The sequence below is a fragment of the Haemaphysalis longicornis genome, unplaced genomic scaffold, assembly GCF_048455015.1.
Source record: "Haemaphysalis longicornis isolate Haplotype H1 unplaced genomic scaffold, Haemaphysalis longicornis Haplotype H1 scaffold_1, whole genome shotgun sequence".
Classification (NCBI taxonomy): domain Eukaryota; kingdom Metazoa; phylum Arthropoda; class Arachnida; order Ixodida; family Ixodidae; genus Haemaphysalis; species Haemaphysalis longicornis.
In genome coordinates, this window is record NW_027526203.1 from 249,988,420 (window position 1) to 250,001,322 (window position 12,903).

At 49.9% G+C, this 12,903-nt stretch overlaps 1 protein-coding gene across 1 annotated transcript in view; it reads left to right on the top strand.

The window, feature by feature from the left end:
- Positions 1–12,903, top strand: part of LOC144158542 (uncharacterized) — a 95,507-nt gene that overhangs the window by 30,549 nt on the left and 52,055 nt on the right. The window contains exons 3-7 of the mRNA XM_077689495.1: positions 206–274; positions 867–1,006; positions 1,616–1,679; positions 4,388–4,554; positions 9,153–9,253. Coding sequence (XP_077545621.1) covers positions 206–274; positions 867–1,006; positions 1,616–1,679; positions 4,388–4,554; positions 9,153–9,253 — 541 coding nt within the window. The remainder of the gene's footprint in view (positions 1–205; positions 275–866; positions 1,007–1,615; positions 1,680–4,387; positions 4,555–9,152; positions 9,254–12,903) is intronic.

Below are 12,903 nucleotides of genomic sequence, written 5' to 3' on the forward strand. Positions count from 1 at the left end.
GAGCTTGAGTGAAGCTTAAAGGGCTTTTTGTTGTTAACCAATAAGTCGTAAATCTTGAAACTGCACTGTGGTGGCCACAGTGTCTTTCTCTTGGGAGGCTTCCCTCACCTAAGTGGTTTTCTTTGGCCGCAAAGCGTTCTCTTCTCGTACCACCAGAGCCAACCATGTGACCTCTCCCCTCCTCTACTCTTCTCCCCCCCTGCAGGCTGGCTGCCACCTCGCCCAAGAAGATCAAGAACTCTTCACTCCTCTCGGTCTCCCTGTCCAATCTGGCGTGAGCCCATTCACTGCTGCTGCTGCCCTGTTACACCCTGTTAAACAAAACACAAGTTTGGTTCATTCAAGAGATTGATTCATACTGAGACTACTTTTAACACAAAATTCTGTCAAATAAGGTGTCTAATTAGGAAAAAAGGGAATGGCCATGGGCCTCACTAGCTCATTTCCCGCAACAGAACCTATGAGGTATTATGCACAGCGGTGCGATTGGCTGAGGCTGCAAAAAGCAAACACAGGGTAGGCAGGGCATTGTAAGCTTGCAAAACGAGCTATTTTCACTTAAATGTAATGCATATTCATTTTATAGCAGTAAGAAGGGTGGGAAGTACCAGTGCGTACTGCTGTTGGTACTGCGGGCCCTGGGCTTGTTATAGCTGCACAGCAGTCCGTCTCTTTGGGGTTGTCTCACATGACACTGGCCGATTAGCGTAAGCGACATTGCCTGATATGACCCTGTTTGTCGAGCACACCCAATGTTTCACGAAACGATCACTTCCAGCTGTAACAAAAACAAGCCACGTGCAAATATGGTCAGAGACGGCAGATTTGTGGCCACGCGAAGCAGTCTCCTCCTCCAATTGCTGCAGGGAGGAGCTTGCACGGTTGCTGTCCCAAGGCCGCCTCCTGCCGAGGGCCCTTTACTCGGAGCGCTACTCGCTGCGCCTGTCGGCCAAGCTGATCACGGGACTCTGGGTGCTCTACCGCAAGAAGGCCGCCGCCCTCAGAGGTGATTGTCTTCTGGTGTCGCTCTTTGGCTAGCCCACAATGGGAGAGTGCACGGGACAAGTTTGCTTCTTCTGGGGCACTGTCCTGCCTCCTGCGATGTTCTCTCATGTCTTATCAGCTGTAAAAATGGGCGCCCGACTCTGAGGCCATCTCCTGTTCGTACACCTTCGCCACTTTGTATTAATGTTCCTTTATCTCAGTGAATTTGCACACATTGTAATCATTCTCCTGGAGGAAATTTTTTCCCTGTGGTCTCGTGTTTGCTCACACACACTCGTTCTCCGTAGCCGAGAGCTGCCTGACGTGCCCAGGTGCCACGCGAAGCATGTGTGGCCGTGGCGTCCGGGAGGGAGTGAGGGAGCGCACAGCACACCGGGAAGGAGGGTTGGAACTGAAGAAGGCACTCGACGGGAAGGGGAGACTGGAGGAATGAATGGGGAATGTGGTCACTACACCCGTGCATGCGTTAACTGTGGAGGAGTTGCTGTACTGTTGCATAATTAGGAGTCTGTGATTCCAGTTATGATGGGAAGTCTGTGGCCTCTACTCGTGGCGTGATACGTATGTATCAGCAACCGTTGCCGTCTGTCCCCCTCTCTCCTTGCTCCAGCCAAGGCCGAGGAATGCCTGCGGCTGCTGACCACTCGCAAGCGCCCCAGGGACCAGTCTATCGAGTGAGTGGCGTTCTTCTCTTCCGGGTTGGGGGATGTTGGGGTTCTGGCAGACAAGGGTACGGTGGGGTCCCACTTCACAGCGGTGCCTTCTCATCTGGGACGCAGAGGGGGCTTCCCTGCATGGGTCGGGGGTAAGTGTTGTGAGTGCCTTCTAGGGTCAGTGGGTGGGGATCCAGAGACCGGCCTCTGACAGTGTTCTCTGGACTGTGACAGGGGAGCACTCAAAGCACACCACTTTCCCATGTTTTGTTCTAGTGTGGGACACCTTCGTCCATGTTGTCTTCTCGGTTAACAGTGCTTGAGATTAGAGCAGCTTGAAGGGGTCGTGAAGAGAAAATGCATTTGTCTGCTTAATTTTGTCTGCTTGAACGACCTTTTAAGAACATAAATCCCAAATATTTTCACAATTCATTGCTTCTGGAATTTGGGAGGCGCCTTTGAAATTCTCGTTTTGAGGGGCATCGCGAGCGACCGTGCGCACGTCATCGGTCAGCAGCGCAACTAGCAGTCATGTCACGTCAAGTGCATTCGAGAGTTCAACGCGGTCGATGTTTTCTACCCACGTGAGCGGTGTTGTGACTGCTTCAGTTGTCTGGCAACCATTGCAGCAGAACTCAGACCTACTGGCTGTTTGTACAGTTTGTAGCCAGTTTCCCTGCTGAATTTCACGTTGTTTTGCCGAATTCTGTACCGAATCTTACCTTTTTTGTATGAAATGGCACGAAACCGCTCAAGCAAAAAAAAAAAAGTGCCCCGTGTGCGATTCGAACTTGCGACCTCCGGGCCAACCCAACGTTACGGCCAGCCTAGTCGGACACTTTATCCACTACACTATTGAAGTGAGAAGCGCGCGTGGAGAAAAACTCCTGCATAAAAGCCTCTTTGCATTTGTAACCCAGAACTCTGTCGTGTTTTCATAAATTCTAATCAACCCAGAGCTTTAACCACCAACTTACTGTTGAACGCTTCTGCAGTAAGCCAAAGGGGAGCGTATACAATCAACGAAACAGCATTAAAAGAATTGTTTATTGCATGAAACAGGAAAGCAATCGAACTGCGTGATGGTGGGACTCGGTGCTGTGTCGCTGCTTCTCGCTAGTTATTTTGCGCTTTATGAATAAATGATGGATGGATTTTAAGTTCCGACTACTAGAAGTTCCTTCAATAAACGTGTTTATGTAATAGATTGTCATTTTAAGTGTTCAGTCATTTATCTCGTCAGGTCAGAAGTTTCATTTTCACATTTGTGCAATTCACATTACAGGCTACGTGAGACAGACGTCAGCAAACTTGTGCAAGAATATCGGCTAGCAAAACGACAGTTTAGACTCGTGTGAAACAGCGTAAACAGTTTACAAATGCCCAGTTTAGATTAAACGTGGTTACTTCTGCCTGCGCCACTCGCCCACGTTGTTGACTGAAAGTTCGACCATGTTGATCAGTCGTATCAGAGATCAGACATCTCCCAATGCATCTCCCGTTCAGTTACAGGGCGCGTTTCACCATGGTGCCGATGTTGTAGCTTTATCTGACCCTTTGCAAGCCCGCTCTATGCCGACATATTGTGCAGACGAGGGAGAACTGTGATTGGCTTCTTACTGACTTACTGAAACGTCACTTCACGAGTTGAGGCGGAAAGCCTCGGTGAAACCGTAACTGCATTTGTTTTCCTGTTTGCCGATAGCGGACAACGAAATGGGTATGAATTGTTTGTTTATCAAGGTTCCACAGTTATAAGCGCACACACAACACAGTTTTTCTTTTTAAATCTCTTCACAACCCCTTTAAGCTTGGAGCATGCGTTCGACGTGGTAGTTTTCTGCAGTGCTTCAAAAATCCTTGAGTGAATGCTTGTAAGTGTGCAGCTTGGGTGAAGATACGCCTCTGCAGAACTTCCCAAGTGCACATTATTTGGAGGAGGAGGAGGAATGAACTTTATTGCAGTATGCAATTTAGGGGCGGGTGGTGACCACTGGGCACAGCCCACCGTGGCTTTCTGGACCCCGGGGTCAGAGCTGCCCAACGCCACCTCCCATTGATCAACAGAGGGGTTTAGGGGTAATGGTAAGGGCTTTTGGGGGCACGCTGACATAGTGTGGCAGATGGTGTCGACATCTCCGCAATGGAAGCATAAGGGTGATGGGTACTGATCAGGGTATATGTGATGAAGGTGTGCACGGCACAGAAGGGTATTGGCTTGAAGAAGGTGCCACAAGCGTTCTTTCCTTGTAGAAAGTGAGGAGTGGGCTGGGGGGTATTTCTGGCGGAGGAGGCGGCAGTGCGTGGCAATAGCTGCTCACGTAATAAGGCAATCTCGAGTGGATTGCGCTCCGTGGTTAGGGGTAACAGAAGGGCCTGCTCGGAAGTAAGGTCTCCTGCTGCTGTGTGGGCCGCGTCATTACCCCCTAAGCCTGTGTGGTGGTTGTCCACACGACCTCTACGGGCGTTTCGGGGGGCTTGCGCAGAAGTCGGTGCGTGTTGAATGTGCACTTGCGTCTTGTGCCCTACTGTTTGGTGACTGCGATCCCTCTGGTGGGGCTTCTCTTGATCGGACAACTTCACCAAGCGTTGCTTTTAGGACTGCGCTAGAAGCAGTGCACGCGGCCCGAAGCGCATTTCCAGCTGCTTGGACATTATGTTGCTGAATGAGTTCATGGACGAGTTCATTCGTCCCCACAAACTCGCCCTTTGCCACCACCACATTGCAGCCTGTCCAGTGGTGCAGCAGAGGGTGGGAAGAAGGGGGGGAGGAGGAAGAGGAAGGGGTCTCCTGTGCCCCCCCTGGCAGACACAGAGCCCCCCAGTGCCCACTTTGGCAAGGTGCTGTTGAAGGAGGAGACGCCCGAGGAGCTCATCGTGGCCCGGCTGCCTCCTGGTGAGTGAGAGAGGCCTCTTCATTCGAGCAGGGGAGGGGGGGGGGGGGGGGGGGGGGGGGTGTTTTCTGTACTTGTGGATGCTGCAGCTGCAGACACCCACGGGGGTGCCTTGTAAACTTGTCTCTTGGGATAGGGAGAAGCTCGTGGCGCAAGTGGCTGTCTATAGCGCAGCGAGGATGGAGCACAGCAGCATTTCAGCAAGCGAGAACATCGATCCTCACTTGGGCACTGCAGGTTGTTACGGGGTACAGGGTGCAGCTTGTCGCAACATGCACGCCACAGCTTGTCGAGACTTGTTGCAACACCTCTGGATGCAATGAACGGGGGAGTGTAGCACAGCCTTCGTGTGTTTTCAGGAACAGCTTTGAGAAGGAGATCAGTCACCTCGCATTGTGAATTGTACATCACCTCGGTTTGCAGCTGATGCGTCGACTGCTGAGGGGGCAAAACACCGACTCAATGCAGCTGTGGAAACAGGTTGGATGTACTGAACCAGTAATCGTTGCAGTGCTGAAAACTGATGCCTGCTCAGATCACTTCACTTCAAGAACAGGGTGGCAGGAAATTTAGGAGGGGGGGCTCAAGAACCTGGCGTGCTGTATTTGCAGAAGCCTGAAGCATGCTATACTTGGGTGGAAGTTAAGAACGGCAATAGCTCATCTAGTGTATCACTCTGCTGAAGCAACAAACCCGGATGTCAACGCGGGTGTGTGTTTAGAAATGAGTTCGCGCTGAATGCTTTACATTGTCTTCTTTTTCACACGTAGTTTTTTTGCAGTCGCTGCAGGAATTTAAAAAAAGATTAATTGCGTGAAATCACAGAAACGCCTTGTGTCACGTTCAAAATATTCGCACTAAGGCACTTTTTGTACCGCGCAGAGTAACAGCCGGCTGCGGGCATGAGGTGCAGGGGCGACTTCCATTGCCATTCTTAAGTTGTCCCCAAGTATAGTTGGCAATCGCGAAGCACAGTTGTTTGGCACGCAAGATAACGGCACAGAGTGAGCACACGAGACAAGTATTTGTCCTGAACCCCCAGATTCCGTCACACAATCATGTTGGTATTTGCACCTGGACCCTGTGTCCTCGTGCCCTGTAAAGATAATACGGTTCTGTTGAAGCGCATGCTGAAGTAGATGCGAGCCAGGTCAGGACCTCTGGATCGGCAGCAATGGGGCTTGTCGTCAGTGAAAAGGCAGTTGGCAGAATCTTGTGGCGTGGCTAAACTACATTTTCATACTTGTTTATTCCCAGCTTGTCCCGGAGACAATGTCTGTTGACTTGGTCATCCCGTGAAGGGGGACTCGTCTCGAGGTTGAGGAGTTGAAGTTCCCTGAGTGACTGCTCAGGCTGTGGGAGGTGCATTCCACAGCACTTGTCAGAGAGGGGCCAACAGGGAGTGCACATGCTCTGGCACTTTGTCATGCTATGCTGAAGGAAATGGAAGGGGGTAGGGATGGGAGAATATTCGGTGTTGTTGAATATTGTATTGAGTGTTGTGAGCTAACGTACGGGATAGCAGAGGGCCCCGGCTAGCTTCGCTAGAGAACGCTACGCGCCGTACACTAGCCCTGCGGAATCCGAAGACTCACGCATGGGTTCGGGTACTCACATGCGGTAGACAGGCTCCGGCAATCCAAAATGAGGCTTTATTGCCTGGCAGATACAGGGCATATACCAGACAACACGACTATCGCTCGCGGGGAGACAGTGGCTCCTGTCGCTCGCTCAAGCCGCTGGGCTCAGACCTCGATATCCGTCATCACGGCCGCGGGAGCAGGGGAGGCATCCCGTGGCGACCGATCAGGGCAGAATCTCTCGGCAGAGTCCGTGGAGCCAACTGGGTTCACCGTCATCGGGGCATTTGGCGTAGGCACTGCCGAGCCAACCGACTCCGACCAAATCGCCCAGTCGACTCCCGGCGGAGCGCTCGTTCGTCCCGCAGGTCAGCTCGGAGGGGAGAGGAGATCTTCCCCAGGTCGGGGAGAGGGTGGCGCGAAGGAAGGTGGCAAACTGGTCCTCCTTCCCTCGCGCCCTCGCGCACACGTTCGCGGCGAGCCGGTTCGGCGCATCGCGCGGGGTCATGAAGGGGACACGACCTACGTGACGCGCCGGCTACCCAAAATGGTGGCTCCCAGCTCGCGGAAACATGTGCAGGCGAGGCGTAGGGGAACAAGGGCCCCCACAGTGTCTGTCTATTTGTTATTTGCTTCGATCCGAATGCAGGTATTCGATATTCTTGAATTATTTGGCGCTTCCGAATAGGCAGCCAAAGCCAAGCTTTTCGGTCAAGCTTTCTGAGTTGTCATCGCAAGCTTGTGGCAAGACCCTGCCAACAGGGACATTTCTATGATCAGTGCCAAGTTGCTGCCTTGACTAGAGGTGTGACGAGCTCTCAGCCACCATCACACCTTCCGTTCAAAGGAGGCACTAAAATGACACTGCTGTCAGCATAGCGGCACCAAGTCGGTGCACTTGTACTGCCGATTTGATATGGAATTAGCAGAGCACTGTTCAAAATGGCGGCCTATAACATGCGCTTTGGTTGGCTACCTGCATTCGCAGATACTAATTGGAGCTTTTAGGTGGCGCTAAAAACTAGGGGTGTGCGAATACTAGAATACAAATCGGATAGTGTCTCCACGAATAATTCGACTCGCGAATCGAATATCTACTACATATTCGATTTTTTGAATAGTAGAGGGGATTTTCCTAACGTGTCTAGTTCAGCGGAAGCGAGAGGTATTGGCCCACGCAAACGCATTGCTGGTGCACCGTCTGCTGGGCAAGTTTCATCCAAATCACGCTTTCGACAAGTGGGCCTTCGCAGAGGCTGTAAATTTTATCCCGCTGCATGGAGTAATTTGCGATTACGGCGATATCTTTTCTTTGTGCCACCGCCGTTGACTCTGGCTGCCATTTTGAATACTGCAACCGGTTGTTTACATGTTAGGGCAGCTTCCAGTAAAGCAATCATTGCCGCTTTTATTGTTTTTTAAAGTGCCTCCGTTTTCTGGCTTTTTTTAATGCAGTTGGTGTATGTCTTGCATTTCTTTTGTTTTTTTGGACCACAGGGGATAGCGCAGGCTCATGCGCAACGATTAAAGTGTGAGCTGTCCTTCTGCAATGTATCATGCACGCTTCACGCTCCCGATGGGCTAGCCTCCGAAGTAGTGCCTCATTGTGGTCCGTGATTGTGGTTGTGCCGGGTTTTCGTGTCATATTTTTCCTGCCTGCAAAGTTTTTGCTTCGGAGTTACGAGGTGCTGTCTACTCGTTGCCTATTATTACAGTACAGCACCTCCTATGCAAGTCTCTTTCTTTCCTTCGTTCTTTTTTTTTTTTTTTTTTTTTTTTTTTTCGAATTCGTATCCAGCTCATTCCAGATTCTTGAAGTACCGCCTTGTAGTGGTTTGGCGACTGGACTGTTGCGAATGAGAGTTGAAAAGTGTGTTCTTCGGATTGAATAATAACGTCATGGCTCCCGAACATGCGCATTAGCTTCTGCTTTTGCACAAAAACCTATGAAAAATGGAGGTCTTTAAAAAAAATTGATATTCAATTTCATATTTGGCTTTTTTTCCGAATTCGATTCAGTACTGGATTTGAAAGTTACTGTTCGGTATTCGCACAGCCCTACTAAACATTCTGGAGCCAACTGCGTGTCACTTTTATATTTTGGCGGCTACTAACAGAGTTTCTGGATATAGACAGTTGCGAAACTCCCCATAGGCCCCATGTATCGAAAGCCGGTCTTCGGTTGCCCCCCTGCGCCGAAGCAAGCACGGGGCAAGTTGACTAGCCTGTCGTCTGTCGGCAGGACGTTGAAGCAGTACTCAAGTGCTTGCGGCTGCTGCCGTAAGTCATAAAAAGAAAAGCCGCAAAAACACAAGTAAATTTTACGTAATTATTGTGTTTTAATTTAAAAAGCAATCTTTATTTTACAGAAGAATTTTGAATAATAATAGTTTAGCGAAGTTTCGTTTTCATCTCCTAGGTGCCGCGCGCGTCGACTTGCCCCTCAGCTTCCACGGAGTGGGGGGCTAGCGCCGCCCGGATACTGAAGCGGAGTTTCGCAACTGTCTATATTGAGTAACTCTGGCTACTAATTGCGCTGTTGTCAGCAGCCGGTGGAAGCTGCTTCTCTGGGAGCATGTGGAGTGCCTAGTATTTTTGAATAAATACTCAACTGGTAATAGTTTCACAAAATGCTGTGCCTATGTGAGTTCTAAATCTTAGTTGGGTTACAATTCGCTCATATTTTTTTGTAATTTCTGGTTGTGTACTTTTCGAACTATTCGATTAAAAATTATTCTGCCAAGTCACTATTCGTTTCAAATTCAGTTCGAGCGACTACTCTCCCATCCCTAGAAAAAGGGGGGTAAGAATGCAGGAGCGTCTTTGCGCACAACACACCTTTGCTGCCATCACGCCCACGGGTGTCTGAAGGCATTGGCTGTGCGAAGCAGCGGGTCTTGTCCCGGTGCTTTTTATGCAGGGGGGCGAGGGCCAATGGGGAGCAGCCAGTGCTAATGGTGGGTTGGAGGAAGGGGGCCTGCCAGTTGTTGACTTGGGGGGCTATTTCCCTGCTTCTGCAGTGCCGGCAGACACCCTGACCGCGGACCTGGAGAGCATCACCCTAAGGGAAGAGGTCCCCCTCCGGATGGACCCACTGGGGCTGGATGACGATGCCTTCCAGGTGGGCCCTCTTTGTCTCTTGTGGGCAGACTCTACAGTGGGGCACACTCTGGCTGAGTGGTGGTGTTTATGCGACGCCTGGAGGGGTTGGGCAATCGGTTCACTGGGGCTGTGGACAGGCTTTCATGATGGAGCCACTTAGGGGGACTGGCTTGTGCGGGCTATAGGGACGGGGCAGTGGGGTTGTTTGAGCAGCGCCAGTGAAGACGGATCCAGAGTGGAAGTCTCATGACTTCACAGTTCAGCTCTGCAGTTGCTTCCACTGCAGTTGTTTCTGGCTCTCCCGTTACTCACTGCGGTACTACGGTTGCCACCTGCCCGGTTTTTACCGGCCCAACCGTTTTTTTAAACACTGGGCCAGTTGCCGGCCCATACTTAAAACCGGCCATCATTGGCCGTGGTTTTTTTGGCCCTCGTGCTGTGATTATGCCCGTTTTGACGTTTTATAAGCGTCAATTCAACAACTAAGACGATAAATATGTGTTGACAAGCTGAGTAAAGACACGCGAGCAGAGAAAATACTTGAGCGAGCGCACTGCCTGAGACAGAGGGGAACCTAAGGGAGGAACAAAACAACGAAATGCTGCCACCGCGGTCACGGCTACTTTTCAGTAAAGCACATACAGAGCAATAACCAAGCTCTTAATCACTTTCAGTATAATCGTTATTTTGATTTCTCTCTTAAAGGAGTACTGACACGAAATTTCTCGCTTTCAGTTTTTATGCTGCAAAGAATACCTATTGGCCCAGTAATTACGAAAATCGAACCGAAAGCCGTCAGCCACCAACACAGAATTAATTATAGCACGTTTATTGCAACCAGTTTCAAATTTAGTCGCCGCGCGGGAAAATGGTTGTTCGAAGGGCCAGCCTTACGTCACGGTCTCACCCGTGACGTCAGGGACGTTCACCGCATCGTCTGCTACGATTGCACATGGTCCGCACTCGCTCGCGCAGTCGACATGTCGCCCAGAAACTTCCCAGAAATGCCCCCTATCAATGTCACGAGCGAAGGAATCATGAAGATAATTGACAACCTTAAGTTCTCGAGTGCCCCAGGTCCGGATAACATTCCCGCGAAAATTTTGAAAAGCACCAAACTAATATCCAGTCATATCTTACAAATCATTTTTAACCAATCTCTGGACACTGGTGTCATTCCAAGGGACTGGAAAATAAGCAAGGTCACCCAGAAACCATTCAGACCCCTCAAACTACCGCCCAATTTCTCTAACATGCATCGCCTGCAAGCTCCTAGAACACGTAATCTACTCCCACATCGCAACGCATTTGGACCTAAATTCTTTCTTTTTTCGCAACCAGCATGGGTTCCGGCGAGGGCTCTCGTGTGAGACGCAGCTGTATGAATTTACTACTGATCTTCATTTTAACCTTGACTCCTCTTTTCAAACCGACGTAATATATCTTGACTTTTCAAAAGCATTCGATCGTGTCCCCCATCGGCGTCTTATAAGTAAACTTACCTCCCTCAGCATCGACCCATCAATTATAGCTTGGATGAAAAATTTCCTCACAGATAGGGTTCAATTTACTGTTGTGGAGAATCACCAATCAACTCACGTGAAGGTAATATCCGGTGTTCCGCAAGGGTCAGTACTTGGGCCACTTCTATTTCTGATCTTTATTAATGACATTCCAGACGAAATCTCATCAACCATTCGCCTGTTCGCAGATGACTGTGTACTCTACCGCCGCATCTCAAGTAGCTCTGACCAACATATTCTTCAAAATGACTTATCTAACATACAAAAATGGTGTTCACGATGGCTGATGCAATTAAATATAAATAAATGTAAAGTCATGCAAGTTTCGCGCAAGCGCAGTAACTTTTCTTTCCAGTATTTGGTAAACTCCAATTTCCTGACCCAGGCTGATTCGTATCGATACCTTGGAGTAGTGATATCAAGCAATCTAACATGGTGAGATCACATACAGCAACTAACCGCCGCATCGGCTAAATCACTTGGATATATCAAAAGATCGCTAACCTTCTGTCCCCCCCAAATCCGTAAACTGGCTTATGAAACTTTTACACGTAGTCAACTTGAATATGCGTCGGCTATTTGGAGCCCCCACCAAAATTACTTGATCGACTCACTTGAATCAATTCAGAATCGTGCCGCTACATTTATTTCCTCAGAGTACAGCCCCCGCTTAAGTATTACCAGTATAAAACAATCTCTTAACCTGCCCACCCTCGAAATCCGCCGAAACGTTACTTGGCTATGCCTCTTGCACAAAATATATTATAATTTCCCCTCACAGCGCGGTACGGTCCTTCTCCCTCCTGCCCGTTCATCGCGTCGCCTTTTTAACTCATTAAGTTTGCAGTGCCTGCATGGATCAACTAACGCTTTTAACAAATCCTTTTTACCTGAAGCCATAGAAGAGTGGAATAACCTACCTGAAACCATAGTCAACGAACGTAACCCCTCAGTGTTCAGGCAGCTAATCGTAAATCATTTCAGTTGTTGTTAAGTTCGGGCTCCCCTCTTCCGTTGGTATGCGGTCGTTCGCCAGGGCTGACGTGCTGATGGGAGGCAAGGGAGTGCCGAAAAGGCGCGCGCGTGCGGGCCGGCTCGCCAGGGCGTACACAAGAATGCTGGGCTGAGATTACCGCAGCTCTTCCCGCGAGTCCGGCGGCGGACGAAGGCGTTCCTCAGGGGATTAGCGACTCGCTCGTTGTGCCGGCGAGCGCGCGCGGACAACTGCGGGGCGTCGAAGCGAGGACACTGGAATGTTGTCCGCGCGGGGACTGCGCTGGGCGTTCGGCTTTGGCCTTGTGTGTGTGCTGCCCGCCTGATGAAATGGTTTGACCACTCAGCGCGGTCAGTGACTCTATGTCAATGAGTGCTGTGAGTGGGATTGTGTGTGTGATTCTGTGGGCTTGTGCATGAGTAACATGTGTGGGATTGATTGGTTGATGTGGCCAATCAATGGCTTAGGTATATTAATTATTTTGAAAGGGGTCTTCGCTCCTTATTTTCTTGTTACAGCTCCTTTAGGTACATATGTACTGTCGGGAGCAAAAGTCTGGATTCCACGCGAGCGGCGGCCGAAATGCATTGCAGCGCCACCCTGCGAAAGCTCGCCTGCTGTCGAGACACCGGCTGTAGGGCCTATCTTAACTGCACGCATGTTCGTTTGCTCGCACGAGTCTGATACGCTTTTTGTTCACGGAAAGACCGAACGGTGTCGCTTCGGCCGTGTCTAGCATTTACGACTGGGCAATTCCGTCGGCGTGTAGCATTTGCGATACGGTCTCAGTGAGTGGCAGTAAGCGGCCACTGATGCGTTGAACGGGTACTTTTTCGTCACTCTTTATCAGCGTTGCACATCGAAAGTAGTTGCTATCTGCGACTGCACCGCAAAACAATATTCTCAAACTGGTTTAAGGAAGCGTGTCGCTTCGCGACTGCTTTTATCGAATGAATGCTTTTCAACTGAGAAATTATCGTAGGCATTTTTTCGTTCTGGTCGCAACGTAGGAAAACTGAAGCTTGAAAGAAAAGAATTTTAGTGGGCACATCAAGTGGAACAGAAAAACTGTGTGGCTTTCATTCCGGTGTCTCCTAGTTAAAAAAAAAGAGCGCACAGGGGTCGTAGGTTATTTATTTAAACAAAAATGAA